The sequence below is a fragment of the Gekko japonicus genome, unplaced genomic scaffold, assembly GCF_001447785.1.
Source record: "Gekko japonicus isolate JY-2015 unplaced genomic scaffold, Gekko_japonicus_V1.1 scaffold1077, whole genome shotgun sequence".
NCBI classification, from domain to species: Eukaryota; Metazoa; Chordata; class Lepidosauria; order Squamata; family Gekkonidae; genus Gekko; species Gekko japonicus.
Genome location: NW_015176482.1, coordinates 105,279 through 121,646, shown reverse-complemented (window position 1 = coordinate 121,646; position 16,368 = coordinate 105,279). Strand labels below are relative to the sequence as shown.

General features: G+C 42.2%; 1 protein-coding gene across 2 annotated transcripts in view; it reads left to right on the top strand.

Annotated features, from left to right (window-relative positions):
• Window positions 1-16,368, top strand: part of LOC107123873 (chromosome unknown open reading frame, human C15orf52) — a 132,865-nt gene that overhangs the window by 68,190 nt on the left and 48,307 nt on the right. For both annotated transcript variants that reach the window (XM_015427216.1, XM_015427215.1), the window contains exon 11: window positions 15,125-15,182. In XM_015427216.1, the coding sequence (XP_015282702.1) occupies window positions 15,125-15,182 (58 nt within the window). The remainder of the gene's footprint in view (window positions 1-15,124; window positions 15,183-16,368) is intronic.

The window sequence follows — 16,368 nt, the reverse complement described above, 5'->3', positions numbered from 1 at the left end:
AGCCCTGGGGTTTTTTTATTAAATTTTTAATTACTTTTCTAAACTACATACCTATAGGGTTTAGGGATGGGGACAAACTAAAACTACAAGTAGCAAGAGATCATTAATACAATTGTTTAAAGTAAGGCTAATTCCTTATTGACAAAGTAGTAATGCATGAGAGTTAATACAATAGTTATATAGAAGATGCAGCAAGTGTTCACAAACAAATTTGGTTAGAGTGTATGCTTCTTAGTTTAGGGTTATTAGTTCCTGATAATTATCAGACCATTAGTTTCATTATTTCACTTATTTCCTTCCTCTACATTTCTTTTTAAAGTCCTATTTATTTTTTGGGGGGGGCTTAGGAGCCATAGACCCTAGTTCTGCTTCAAAATCTAAGGATTCAGCCAATGAAGAGTTGGTAGAACTTTCCTCAGTTTTGTCTTCTTTTTTTGTATTCTTGTTGTCCTCCAGTTTTTCAGATCTATCTTTATCTTGTTGTTGGTGCTCAAAATTTTTTTCGCTTTGAAGACAGAGTCAATTTTTTCTTTTTTGCCATTGAAGTTGAAAGTAAGCCCTTCCAGGATTAACCATCTGTATGGGGTGTTGTGGTCTTGAAGAAACCGTGCCAGGTCTCTGTACTGTCTTCTTCTTTTTCTGATCTCAAATGGAATGTCTTTTAAAATTTTAGTTTGTTCTCCTTGGATTTTCAAAACAGTTCCGCTTGTCGCTTTCAGGATTAAGTCTCTTACTGACCTTTTTGAGAATTTAACAAATATTTCCCCGGGCAGCTTATTTTTCTTTATATATTCTGGATATGTACGGTATACTATATCCATGTCGTTTTGTATCGCTTTTGCTGTTAAGCCTACCACAGGGGCCAGTTCCTTGCTTAAAATCTTTCAGGTTTTCACCTTTCTGCTCAGAAATGTTCTGAAATCTCAGGACATATGCTGATTTTTCCATTTAGAGGGATAGCAATTGGTGATTCTCAGAGATTTTTTCTTTTCCCACCACCTCCAGTCTTTGTTAAAACTTTTTGGACTTCAGATCAACTTTTTTCAGCTTCTTATTTATCTTCTCTGTTTTTGCTGAAGTATCTTGAAGCTCCTTGTACATCATATCCATTTTCTGGTTGAGAGTGGTCATCTGGTCCACTAGAGGGCACAGGGCTGCAGCAATCATTTTGGGGGAGTCTGTGGCTTTTTCCGGTTTGGTAACCGGAGACAATGAGCTGGCTGCTCCTGTAAGTTTCGCTTTCACCACCATTTTTTCTGGACGCTGCATTATTGTTTTTACTTAGTAGGAAATGTTTAAAAGTCTCTTAAGGCCTCTTTAAGTCTGGAAATATTGCTTTGTTGCTAATCTGCCCCTCACTCCGTCACCATTCACTCTTTTTTAAAAAAAATAATTTCTTTATTGAATTTTAAAGACATAACAAACACAGATAAACAAACAAACAAATACATAACCAAAAATTACATTTTTCAACATCATTGCAAGTCAAACTTCACTTTAAAATATTTCTTCATATCTTATATATTTTTCCACTATAAATCAATGCAGATGTCTCATAATCTATCAATCTACCTTTCAACCCAAAATATAAAGGTTCTTAGACTTACATTCTAAAGTAATTACCTATCACCTTATCTTCTTTTATTTAATTCAACGGATATCAACAACAGCTGAGTTTTTCAATAGTCTTCTCAGCAAAAATTTCTCGAATGTTTAACCAGGCCCCAACAGGTCCATGTCCTTATTTCCCAATCTTAACCATATATTTTATATATTATATTCTAACAACAAATTAGTACTCACAACTTTAGTCCTATTTTATTTCTTTACATTATAATGGCAAAAATAACCCCTGTAAACAACATTAGAAATAAAATATTAAAAATAACTCAGGTGTATATAACCATTTACTGGGGGGTATCCAAGCATATAATTAACCACAAAAATCATATATTTAAAATTAATGGTCTAAAGTCAGATATAAATTAATTTTTACCACTCACTTTCTTTTTTTCAGGTAAAAGTTATTAATAACTACCCCAATCCTTCTTACAGTACTCAGATTTTTTGTACTATGTTAACAAAAATAATCCTTTTAAGAAATAACAAAAATAAGCTTTGAAGATAACACAAAAGTACTTAACCATTAAGATGCACAGAGGTCTAAAGTTCTTATCATCATTCCAGAATAAATCAGAATATATTCTAACAACAAATTAATACTCACAACTTACATTCATTTCCATCCTTTAACACCATCCACATTTCATTAGGTATATAAAAAAGAAAAAGAATTATGTTACCACATAATACAGATGGCAAACCTGTTTCCTGAAGCACCCTCTTCTTTATGATCATTTCTTGATGCTTCTCCTCTTTATACTCATATATATCTGCTCCATCTTGTTTTTCCTGTTTAATCAGATCTGGCACATGTGCTTTGCAGCCATTAGTCCTTTTCTTTGGAAATTGTCTCATTTTCTTTTTACTCCATTTCTTCGTATCTGCATTAAGTTGCTTTCGGGCATTTCCTTCTGTAAATCATACTGTCTTGGCTCGTTTCGCAAAATGCTTTACTCGACTTTTTATCTGGGAGCATTTCTTTTCCGTCTCCATACAAAATGAGTCTTGTGCTTTTTTATCTTGGCAGTCTCGTTCTTTCTCTGAAATCACAGAACACTGACATTGCGGGGGCTCCTCCGTCTCTTCCAGGTCTCGTTTCTGTTTGCTTTCCCATTCTAGGGCTTTATTTAGAAGGTTCTTAATAATATTTTTGCAGGCAGCCTCAGCTGCCTGCGCACCTCGTTAAATAGAATTTCTTTGAATTGGTCCAAGGTTATATATCCAAGTTCACTGTTTTCTAAGTTAATTAATATTGTTTCTCCTGCTGAGTCTTCTTCCTTTTCCCCAATTAATGCCATTTCCTTATCACTTGCTCCGTTCCTTTCCATGGCCACTTATACGTTTCAAAAGTTTGAGCTAATCTTGTGGGAGTCATTTAATGAGGGTCATCACAGACTGTAAAGAGAGCAATTGCATACTCACAAGTTTCTTTTGTTGCAAGACGAATAAAAGGAATAAAAACCCATGAACGAAACAGTCTTTAAAATGGCTGGTCACAGCTAAAGAAAAACATGGGAGCCATGTTTCTTTCCCTTGGTCGCTCCTGCTTCAAGGCAAAAAACGGCTCACCCCCACACTTGCCAGGTGCAGGAGGTGACTGAGTGAAGCCTCCTGCTAACCCACCTCCTTCCAGGAGATTGGACGATGCCCCTGGTGAACCGGGAAAGCATCAAAGGAGCAAAGAGGGGAGTGGGCAATTCGGGAGTGCCAAAGAATGCCTGCTTGCTCACTGCGCCATACCGGAAGCTCACCATTCACTCTTTTCAAGCTGCCCTCACCTCCTGCTTTAACTCAGTCTGTTCGGGATGGGGATTTCCCCCCCTGCCACTTGTTTGGGGCTTCAGGTCGGCTTTACTACCAGCAATCAAGTGGAGACTCGCTAAATCGTAAGTTTACTCCTGTTCTTACTTGCATTCATTTCTGTGGTAGGGAAGATCAGTTCAGGAGGGTCTCTTGCGCGCTCAGTCCGGTGTGCTCCTCTTGGTAGCATTGCTGGTATGCAAAAAAAGCCCTGTTAAAGACCAATTGTTTTGGCTTAAATTTTGGTGTACTGAAGTCCACATCATCAGATGCATAAAGTGTTATCCACATATACGTGTAGGTATACAGAAAAAAAAAGTAAACAGTGACCAAAAGGCATAATTCTTCCATTTTATGGCCTTTCGGCTGCTCTGTTTACATTTTTTCTCTACAACTGCCAATTGAAGATAATGCTACCTAGCTGATGAAGTAAGCTCTAGTCCATATAAGTGTATGTCATAATAAACAAGTCAGATGAGTAATATGATACACCCTTGCCTACCAGTTTGCAAAGATACGTCATAAACGTGCTTTTAGCATGCTGTATGAGATGAACAGCTAAGCTGAGTGTGTGCTTAACAACATTATTTCATTTCCTTGGTCTATTTACTGAAAATAACCCTATGAATGAACTCAACGGCTGTTAGAAAAAGATAAAAACAATTGGGGAGTAACTAGAAGCTTATTTTTAATCCGCACAACTTCTCTTTCTTGTGTTTGTGTTACTTGAACAGCCTAAAGTTTTAAAGTAGTTAAGTTCTTCGGGGATCATGTGAACAGGGACACATGGAGCCCATGGAAGGGGCAAACAGGCCCCTCCAGCTCTTTCTGCTGGGGGAAAGGCATGGGAGTGGAGGCAGCAGCTTCTCACCCCCCCCAATCATCTCAGCACTCCAAGCCACACTGTAATGTAATGGTTCTTAAGCTGAGTTCTCCTGATGGACATGTGACTGTGAGCTGAGTCAGGGGACCCCCAACCTGCCTTGTATCACATGTCACATATTGCTATATTTTCTAGTATCTCAATATTCTGCCAGGTCACGCTGTGAAAGACAGAATTGCATTGATTCAATTATTCCCTTCCCACTTTCCAGTGTCCTGTAGAAATCCAAGCAAAGACATGTGTTGTTTATGTCCTATAGGCTTGCCAACCTCCAGGTGGGGCCTGGGGATCTCCTGGAATTTCAGCTGATCTCCAGACAGTGGACGACCATTCCTCTGGAGAAAATTACTGCTTTGGAGGGTGGGTTCTATGTCATTATACCCTGCTGAACCCCACCCATTCCCAAACCCCACCCAGGTCCCACCCCCCAAATCTCCAGGTATTTCCCAGCTGAGAGTTGGCAACCCCAATGCCCTATGATGTGACCACTTAAGATGTCTTTTTAAAAAGCTTATTTGATGTAAATGTAAGCTTTAGTGTATATTTAACCTTTATTTCAATATGCATTATGCACTCTATACCCCTTCTGCACAAATATTACCATGAGGGAGAGTGAAAGCTAATGTGATTGTCTGGTCTGAACAGGCTGAAGAATGTTCTTATCAGGAAAGGAGAACTTGTAGCCTGCTTCTCTTGGCCCCCTGTGTTCCCAAGGCAACCCAAGCATGTGCTGGCAAAGTCACCTTTGGCCCCACCAGAAAAGATCCCGTGGGCTTGCTGAGGCCCTGGCCTAGGGCCTGGTCACTCCTGAGAAACCTCCTTCCTCATGCAACCAGGGCAGATTTCTGTCTACCAATTCTATGGCATCTCTAGAGGTCACAGTCTCTGGAGGGTACCATGGATAACTAGCTCTTTCAAGAACAGACTGTATCACTCAAGCAAATACCCTTAAATCTCCCAAGACCATGACTCTAAGAAGCTGAATGAGACAAACAAATTATATTTGCTCTGGCTTAATTGCACTGGGAATATGAGTTCAATTGTAACCCTCAACGTCTCTTTGTCTTTCTCAGAGTTGTTGAGTGGCAGTTCTGATCAGGAAGGTGGGAGATGGGGGTTCCTCCTTACATTTCCTGTAATCAAACTCACGTTGATTGACATGAATGATACATTTATACATTATAATTTCAATCGTAGTTCAATACATTATTAATATTTAATTTTGTGAAAGATTAAGCAGCAGTTCACCACACTCTGAGTTTAGCTGACATGCTCATTCACAAATCCCCTGATGAAGAACTAGCAGAACGAAAGCAAGGGCTTGTTCTTTGCACAGGGATGATAACAGAAGTCCCCCTTGAAGAATGAGCGCTTCCTAAGTAACCTCTTAAAATTCCATTGTCTAGTCAAAACAGAGTAAAACTGTAAATATATGCCTTTACTCCCCGCTTCCGTTGTCTAATGTGTCTAACAAGTCCATTGAAGTAAGTGGGCTTGAAGAGGTGTAACTCTATTCAGCACCCACACAATAATGCAATTTTTACAGTGGCATCATAGCCACAGTGGAGACATTTCATACATACAATGGCTAGTACTTTTTACACACAGAAAATGAAATTTATTCCAGAAGAGAGACATTTTTGGGCTTTTGTAGCCTATTAGATATGATCTGGTTATACATTTACAGTCACATATCATATATCACACTTATTGTCATCTCCTTTTTGCGTTAGAGTTATTTTTTTAAAAAAAGCAAATTCAATTATTATTTTTGGACTAATTTCACTAAATGAGCTTGTCTGATCCTTAGGGAATGCTTATGCTGGAATGTAAACTGGTTTTAAACCTCTTTCACTTTGCCCCCCCCCCCCACAGTTAGGCCATGTTGTACTATATATACATAGCATAAATGAGGTTTAGAAAGGGGGGAGAATGTGGCTGTATATGCTTTTTAAGGCTCTGCTGGAACTCTAAAACAGAGTATTTCTTTATTCCCTTCCCTATAACTTTTTATGAGGCAACAACATTTCTTTTGCAAGCCCCATGAGGCTGCAGTGTACTGAGTGGTCGATCAAGGTTGGTTTTGCCTACTCTGCCTGGCAGTGCTCTCCAAGGTGTCAGGAAGAGGTCTTTGCCATTCCAACTACCTGACTCCTCTAACTGGAGATGCCAGGGATTGAACCTGGGGCCTTCTCCGTGCAAAATAGATGCTCTACCACCATTATTGGATTCCACTGGACTCCACTATGTCACCAGGATCACATGTTGGCAGTGAATATATGTACAGCTTAACTAACAGCACAGTCTTAAACAGAATGCTTAGAAGGGTAGGTCAGCCAGGACTCAGCAAGAGTAAGGACTCCTCAGGAGAAGAGGATCCCCATGTACCCAGCTCTGAGTCAGCAGAAGCTGGCAGGCAGGAAGGTGAGCTGCAGGCTTGTCAGGATTCACAGCCAACAGCTGGTGCAGAACCACTGACACCCTCCAGCCCTGATGCAACAGGTGAGACTCAGTTGATTGTTTGAAGTTCTCCAGTACCACCCACATCCTTAGAGTGCTGCAGAAGGAGGCTGTGAACAGAACTACAGAGGAGATGGCAAAGTGCATGCCTCCTGGCCCAATGCCAGCTGCTTGAGTAGTTGCAGGGTTACTCCTGAGCAGCTGGCTGCAAGCATGACCCTTAAGCATATGGCTATAAAAACCAGCCAAGGAAGGCTGTTAGGTGTGGAAGCAACAAGTTGAAATTCCTCTGACTACTGCAGTGGATCCTGTTTCTACCTTGTGACTCTTTGGGCTGTTTTCTGACTCTGCCTTTGTCCTGCTCCTGAATCTGCTTGTGAGTAACACTTGGATTCTCAGACCTTGCTGTATGGACTGACTCTTGGACTGGACTCCTGACTCTATGCTTAAACTTGACCTTGACTATTCTTCTGGAGGAGTTGGTGCTCTTGTCTTACTTGCAGTGTTCTCTAACAGTGCACCCTACACCATGCCTGGCCTGGTTTGTGACAGATATAATTCTGTTTAGGATTGCACTGTGTGTTCAGAAAGTCACTCATTCTACACTGATGAAGCTCTAAAAGCTGATGTTTTACATACAGACATATAAATCTAAATTTAATGTTTCTACTGATATCAGCATTACAGCACTAATTACCATTTTAAAGCCCTCAAAAAGCTACTAATTGTGTAGCAAGGAAAATGGCAATCTCAAGGCACTGATAGAAGGAAATCTTTGAATGTGTGTGCCTTCTCATCCCAGAGAGCATGAATTAAGACTGCATTCTTTCAGAAAATATTGTAATAAACCAGGTTTGAAGGAATGTGTACTAAGGGTGGAGAAAATCTGGAAAACAGATGATTAAAGGATGATGCTATCTGGATGCCCCCAAAAGCAATGCTCCAGTGTGGGACCAAAGATAGAGAAAAATCTCCTGTGCAGAAGCAGTGTAGTAATAGTAGTAGTAATACTTTCCCTGTATTGTGGCTCACCTGGTTCCTCCTCCCGCCACTGCTTTCCTGTTCTCCAGTGTTCTGCTCTTCACTTCTATTACTGCCACAAAAGAATGTCAAACTTATGACTAGTGTGGTGTAATGAGAGCCAACATGGTGTAGTGGTTAAGAGTGGCAGACTCTGATCTGGAGAACGGGGTTTGATTCCCCCACTCCTCCTCCACTTGAAGCTTGTTGGGTGCCCTTGGGCCACTCACAGTTCTCTCAGAACTCTCTCAGACCGACCTACCTCACAAGGTGCCTGATGTGCAGAGAGGAAGGCCACATGACTGTGTTGTGTACCCAGGGAAGTCCACACACGTGGTCGGGCCAACACGTGGTCAGGCGAAGGACCTGAGCTTCGCCTCTAAAGACAATAGCCCGAACGGATCCTAGCACAAACCTATTGGGAGGCTAGGATCCTAGGATGGACCTATGGGTCTAGGGGTGCACTGTAAATATCCAGTCACGGGTGTGGGTGTGTGTTGGGGTGTGGTGTGATTTGTGAATATAAGCCCGTCTGCGAGCCGGCAAAGGCATCTCAAGATTTGCTGTAACTAAATAAAGTATGAGCTGGAATCACTCTCCAATGCATCAGCCTCAGTACTTTATAGACTGTAAGCTGCTTTGAGACTCCTTAAGATAGAGAAAAGCAGGGTATAAAAAGCTACTCTTCTTCTTCTAGTGTGGCTACACCTGACTCTCAGCCAAGTGCCAACAAAGGGCAAGCCAAGATACCCCCTGGGCACACACGTTCACTGGAGAGGTCTAGTCCATTGGTCGCACTAATAAGATGCCAACAAACAAAAACACTGATAAAATTGACAGTGACACATTTAATAATTCTGTGAGCATCAATTAGTCTTATAAAGTTGGGAGGTGTCAGCCTCTAGATTCAGCTTAGTTTCTTTTTAAAAACAGTATAGCTTCTTATTTTCTTCTTAGTTAAATTATCCTGTAAAAAGCATAGTTATGAGGAGTGGAAAAAGACATGAACCTGAATGGAATAGTTTTGTTATCATTTTTAACTAGAATAATTTTAAACTTACTTTCAGTTCCATTGCAAGTACTTAAATAGGAGCAAGCCAATTATTAAATTTCTAGTCGTAGCAGGCAGTCCAAGATTTTTATGTGGCAACAGGCCTACTTTAAATTGGCTGGCATTTGCTCTCCGTTTCCCATTGTTGACTGGTAGCTCTCTGTTGCCACATAAAATTTTTGGACTGGCTGAATCTAGAGGCTGACACCTTCCAACTTTATAAGACTACTCATGAGGAAGATTGCTGAAATGAGTGCAAAAACTGGTGTGCTCATCGTGGATATGATTATGTTGGACTTTGCTTTGCTTATGTCAGAATTCTTTAACTATATTGTAAGATTAATAGCTTCACAAATTGATGCTCACAGAATTATTAAATGTGTCATTGTCAATTTTATCACAGTGTTTTTTTGTATGTTGGCATGTATCTGCACACTGTGACCCCTTCTCTGCTTTTTTGACTTGGCACTAATAAGATGGCAGTAGCTTATAACTGATCTCCTCAGGTTACACGGAGACTAAATTGGCTATTTCCATCAGTACTTACAGCAGCCTCCCTCCCCTCGCATTGTTCCTCAGAGTCCCCTATTCCCCAAGAGCAGCATTTAGTGGAGATCAGTGGGCTACAGTGGAATGGAAAAGGTAGGCAACTTTCATTCTGCTGATGAAAACTTTAGTCTGGATCCAACCCTTGATCTTGTACCAGCAGCAACTGCCCCTAAGAGAGCAATGCTCCCTACTCCCCCACCCCCATTTCAACCCACTTTAACCATTTTAACCTATTTATCTGCCAACACACTCAAGGAGACAATATAGTGATGTAAACACATGACAGGAATAGAAGGGTGGAAAGCAACAGTGTTAAAAATATTATAAAAATAGTCACACATCAGTGACCTGAAAACAGGAACCAACACACAGCTGTCAGTGAACTAAATTAACAGGAAAATCTCCCAGGTCTGTAATATGAAAAAATAGTCCTAACTTCTATCACTTTGTCATTCCAACACTAGCAATCCAATGTGTTCTGAGGTAAAATATACTCTCCTGTGATTTATACAAATAACACTCATCTTCTGTCAAAGAAACCAAGTGAAAAGTTCTCCTGTAGTGTGATGGCTGACTCAGTAAACTGGCCCGCCGCCTCAGGAGGGTATCTGTTTTCAAATAGGATCTAGTATCATGTAATGGCTTGAATGTTGTGGGTGGTGACCCAGGAAATCCCACCTTCATCTCTTATCTCTAGCATGCATGTGCTTGTGAGAAAGGAAGTGAGACCCTGCTTTAGCCTTGGTTCCCTCCCCCCGCACTAAGTCTAGGACACCAGGTAGAATGATACTGTGCTTCCTGATAGGTATAAAAATCATATCTACGAAATGGTCTGGACAATCAAAGGATGTGATGTATACCTAAGGATAATGATGAGCAGAGCCTTTGTGCCTTGAGCAGCTCTATGACAGGCAGAAATTCAACACCAGCTCACTTCTCCCAGAACTGTGTCTTCATGTTCCTGCTTACCTGGAAGAGCTGCACCTGTTGAGTGCCTGCCTATTATCAAGTTAATATTGATACAAACTACAGATATATATGCTGAATTGTTACGCATTTGTACCTTTCTGTTAAAGAAATACAGTAAACTATTATTTAACAGTTGTGAATGTACAGGGCCTCTGTTAGTAAGAAAGGTGCACTGATGATCACAGCTTCATGTCTGCTTGTGATATGTTTGTTTTCTCTGTATCCCATCTTTGTTCCATCATGGAACTTAAGGAAACGTACTTAGTTTTCCAGGAGATTTCCCACCTGGGTGCTGGCCAGGTCCATCATGTAGCTTCAGATCATAATCTGGAATATACACCAGACTATATTGTTGTTCTTAGTACAGAAATCCCCACGCTGTGGAAGACAGATGTATGGAGAATGTGGACATGGTTACTAGTCAAATGGAAATGTGCCTGGAACAGAAATTAGATTTTATGAAGCTATTATATTTAGTGTTTAAACAATGAGTTTTCTAAAGATTAATGGACTCTTTATGAGCCTCTGGAATGAAGATAAATGTGTCCTGTAGATGCTCTTAGTAGAAACACTGAGTTGGATCTGGAGAATTTGAATGTCTTTAAAACAAAGATTGTTGTGAGGGCTGAGATGACTTATGGCTACAGTTGCCAACTGGCCTGGAGAGAAATGTCCTGTCCTCTTAGCAGAGGATTAATGTGTAAAACTGGGCAAGTGAATTTTTTCTTTGCATGGAGGTAAACCAAATCCTCTGGTAAATAACATCCCATTAAGACTCTATTAAAGGGACAGGGCACTTTTCTCCAGGACTTTGGCGACCCAATTGTAGCTAGAGTTCTCAAACAATGGGGCAGGAATAAATAGCTGCAAGGACTCCTCCCTTGTTACCTCTGCTGGTTTGTTAAACCACAAGGGGGATGTGCTGGTATCGCCATCAGAAACCCTTTTCCCCAACATCACAATCAGTGAAATGGTGGCAGTTAATCCCCCTTCGACCCATTGATTGTTGCTGGTGAGACAATGAAGCATTTTCTATTGCAAGGCTTATTTTTCACTAGGACCTTCCCTTAGGAACACAAAAACCTACTTCAGATAGCCCACTTTCTTCTCTGTTCTAGTTTGTTCCAGTTTTTAATAAGATTGAGTACTATTTGTTGGCTTTCTATTGATTTCTATTTGTTATTGTTACACATGTATTTCAGAGGGCACATTGTATTTCAGAGGGTAGCCATGATGGTCTTCAGTATAACAGTTAGAGACCAACAAGAATTTCAGGATTTAAGCTTTCCAGCGTCAAAGACATGTCAAAGGGAAATTACAATGGGAGATTCACACGTTATCATAAACTTGCTCTCTGTATTTCTGAGCAATGTAGGCCCCCCCGACTCGGGACCTCAGTTTATGCTAGGGACTCAACGTTAATTAGGTAGCGTGCTCACATATCCTGAGTCCCCTTTGTTTCCCCAGGCTATCAGGCTCAGCTTAGGAGAGATGAGGAGGGCACATAAACAGTCTCTACTGCCCAGAGATTCATTCAGACTCCCAGCTTATAAAACATAAAGGTTTATTTGGAGTGATTAAAACAAATAGGGGGAGTTTACAAAATAAAATAGACAATAGACGAAACCTCCCCTAACTATGCTAGCTACTCTAAACAAATGGTTTGTTGTTCCTTTCTCCCTGGAACTCCACCTCCGTTTTGGCTCAGCTACTTGCTTCAGGGTTTGCTCACAACTTGAGGGCTTGTCAACTGTCCTGGAGGCTTCCTCTGGTTCTTAGCACAGCCAAAGCTTGCTTGCTTGCAGACACTTGTGGTCTTCTAAGCAGCCCCTGCACCCGGACTATACCTCACGGTGAGCAGTTCAGGAAGATTCTCGCCGCGGCTCTTGGCTTCTTCAAGGCCACGGGCAGCATTCCTGGCATTCGTCAAGCTGTCGCCTTCAGTCTCCTTGCTTGCTTGGAACACGTAGTCGAGTATTCAGGCAAGTTCATGAGTCTTCCTTCATTCCTCCATCATGAATAATTCTGCCTCTAGGACTGAATCTTTATTCTTTGATTCCCCATTCCCCGTCCTAGACTAATTAGGGATTGCTGCCTTAACCCAGCTGGTTCCCATTTACTTAGATTATAGTACGTACTGATTCTGATTACACTTACATGTCTTCTATCTGAGATGATTCTGCAAGTCAGTATCTCTGGCATGACAAACGTTCAGAACAAGGGGGACCCCCAGGGTTCAATAGGGACATAGGATTTTTATCTCATTACAGATGCTAATTTTCTGCCCCCAAGCATTTCCCCTCTGCTCTAATTAAGCTGATTACAATATACACGGTACCTTTGCATCCTTTGCAGGCATTCTTTACAACAGCCCTCCCACCTTCTGGCTAGGACAAAAGGATTCAGGTCTCCTTTTCCAATCAACTGTGTCTGACGAAGGGAGCTTTGACTCCGGAAAGCTTACGCCCTGAAACTCTTCTTGGTGCTACTGGACTCTTCTAGTGCTACTGGACTCAAATATAACTGTGGTGGAATTTGTCATCGATCAGTAGTAATCTGCCTTGCTAAGGTCCAATTCATTCTGATAGCAAGTGAGGTGGTAAAACTTTTCCTGGACTGCCCCAATGCATATTTCAGACAGGGGTAAAATATGACCCACCTGCAATAAGGTCAGTCTGAGAGTCCTCAGTTGAAGTCTTGTAATAGAAAGATCTTTCTTTACCCTGTCAGCAACATTGATTTGCTTGTGTGTAGCAAGCCTATGGCCAGTTTGATTACTGGTGCACTACAGCTAGCCTGTCAATAGGGCCCTCCATTTATTTTAAGCAACTGATGGCTGTCATGAGAATGCACAAGTAGTGCATGGCTCAGCACTCAGTTGTGTAGAAATATGGTAGGGACTGGAAATGGTATTGCATCATTAATCCTACTGTGTAACAGGCCCTCAGTCTCTTTCAAGATCTGCTGAAGTACTGAAACAACAAGAGAAGAAGCTCGTTTAGAAAATTAGTAATGCATACAGAATAACAGCCAATAGAGAAAGGCATGTCTAATTGTGGGAACAGAGGAAGTATTGCTAAACTTCCAGCATTCTGGCACTTTCGTTCTTCACATTTTTTTTCTTTTTGCTTCTAAGATGTATTTCAAGGACCAGAGTGTTGTGTCTATGGCATGGCCTCCAGCATGTCATAGACTAAAATATGCTCCTCATACCAACGATTACTGCTGGAGCTAGTTCTCAAGTGGCAGTTACTCATTGGGGTCTGTAGAAAGTTAACGTTGCAAGAAACTGTCCTTCACTGACTTAAAAGCCAGGAGGGTGTGTGTTGGTTCTATTGGTTAAAGGTATGGTTGTCTCACAGCAAGTTATCAGCAACTGCTGGGTGTGAAATATGCCTTTGTGTTTAGGCACTGCATGTTCATGCATGTATACCAGTACTAGAGATTAAGCTTTGAGATCCTGTGATGGGAGCTGACCCCCTAAAGCATGACAGCAAGCAACTCACTAGGGCTGCCAAGTGGGGGCGGGGGGCGGGTAAACCCCCGCTTTGGAGGCCCGATTTCTGTCGCCACGGAATCGGGCCCCAGGGGGAACCCCACCCCGGCGTGTGCGTCACCAGAAAGTGACGTTATGATGCCGGGCACGCTGGGGGCGGGGCCACAACCATCCGAGGGGAAACTCTATGGTTTCCCCTCGAATGGTCGTGGCCCCACCCCCAGTGTGCCCGGCATCATAACATCACTTCCTGGTGACTCCAGGATCCACCCGGGAGTCCCCCACTGACTATACCTCACGGTGCACTCCAGGATCCACCCGGGAGTCCCCCGCTGTGGAGGTAAGCTATATTTGGCAACCCTACAACTCACACTCATTAAAATGTAACCAGATACTCTCAAAAAGCACAAATGGGAACAAATTTGGGCCAGTGATTTACAAGGGGTATATATCAGAAAATCAGGATTGTCCCACCACTCAGGGTGGTTGGAGAGATTTTTCCTCAGTTTTGTTAGCCAAACTGCTCTATCTACAGCAGATGGCGAACTAAATTCAATATGGGTTCCTGCCAAAGTTTACAGAGGTCCAGTCCACCCCAAGAATGTCCCAGTGAGAGAGACGAGACTGGTGAATTCAAAACAATTTGTCTTTTACTGAAGAATATCAAAATCGCATGCACACAAAACAGAATCTCACACACATACAATCAAGTTCCTTAAAGAAGGTAAAGGTTCCCTCGCTCGAAAGCCAGTCGAATCCGACTCTAGGGTTGCGAGGCTCATCTCTGTTTCAAAGATGAAGAGCCAGCACTGTCCGAAGACATTTCCGTGGTCATGTGGCCGGCATGACTAAACACCAAGGCGCACGGAACGCTGTTACCTTAGGAAGTTATCTGCTGGAGATCCCTTCCAACTCTATTATTCTATGATTCTATGAATAATGTAAGCTGCTTTGGTCCCCACTGTAGAGGAAGATTGTAATTTTCCTAGGTAGAGGCTGTGGGAGAGGGGGGTGGAGACAAAAAGCTGAAGAAAGAGAGTGAGAGAGATAGGGGGAGAGGGGAGGAAGCAAAGGTGTCAGGAATGGGATAATCATCCCACAAGTTTCTTGCGAGTCTCCACTTGTCATATAATTGTTTTCTGATTGGTTTGTATTATTATATTGTTTAAAATTAGTTGTTGCAAGTCATCAGTTTAGTGGAAAGGCAGATTTTTTTACAAATAACTCTTATCTGAAGAACTGACAACCGAATGTTTTGTGTATTACTTTACAGATGGGATGCCAAAGAAGCTGAAGAGCTACCCTTTGTAAAAGATGATCTGGATAACCAGGTGAGGCTATGAGGCTTGCCTGCTTAGATGCTTGAAACAAGCCAGGTAACACAAATGTCTCATAAAACTAAAAACCACACCCTTGTACTTTGCATTAATTCTGTAAAGTACTGGGTCCAGACGTGTTGACAAGTGAAACAGCTCACAGTTTATTTCAGCTCGGGAAACAAGACAAAGACCACAGGACCGGAGGCCTGCTTATATCCCCATAGTGAGCCACACCCAAACACACACCCACACCTGTGATAGGATTATTTACAGTCAGGGGTCATTTAGTAGAAAAAGAGGTGTAGGAGCTCATTAGGATAACTCATTAGCATAACTTATTTGCATATGCCACACACCCTGACACCACTGGAAGTGTGTCAGAAGGCAACACCCACCGCTCAGGCTCCACTGGACTGTTTTGGATTGCTAGCTATTGGGGGGGGGGATATGCAGATCTGTCCTCGCAGAGGAGGGATTGCTTGTACCTGAATAAAACTTGGTCTTAAAGGTGCCACTGGACTCTTTTGGACTGGGGGGCGGGGGGGGGGCTCTGCAACTTACCAGGCTGCTTCTTGCTCTGACTGAGGGCTGCTGGGAGCAGGGGGTGGGGCTTGTTGCATGTGCCCGCTCCCTGGGCTCTTTACTGCTGGAGCTCTGCTCTTGTGCGCTCCTGCAGGAAATGACCCTTGTTTACAGTGCATATACATTCTATAGGTCACTCTAGGATCCTGACCGCCCGATTGGTGCATTCTAGGATCCATGCTGGCTATTGTCTTAGAGAGCGAAGCTTAAGCCGTTCGCATGGCTGTGTAAGGACCTGACCGTGTGTGTGGTCTATGTAAGAACACAACAAATTTTCTAGCAGCACTACCACTCCTTTATTCTTTTCTCATAGTCACCAACGGCCAAACTAGAAGACACTACAGGGAGATTTGCAGTCAGTCTCTCTAAGGCCTTTATTCCCCATCACTTTCACTAAGCTCCAAGAAGGGGGGGGGAACAATGTGAAAGGAACCATTTATTCATAGATCAGGATATAGATGTGATGAGAGCAGTAGGGTAGGAGACTGCAGTCTTTGGCTCCACAGCCAAGCATGGCTCAATGTAGAACCAGCAACAGCTTTTTAAAAAATTCAATGACGTCTTTAGGTTACAGTATGTTGGAAGGGCAGGTGGGATGCTAGAGTAACCAATATGT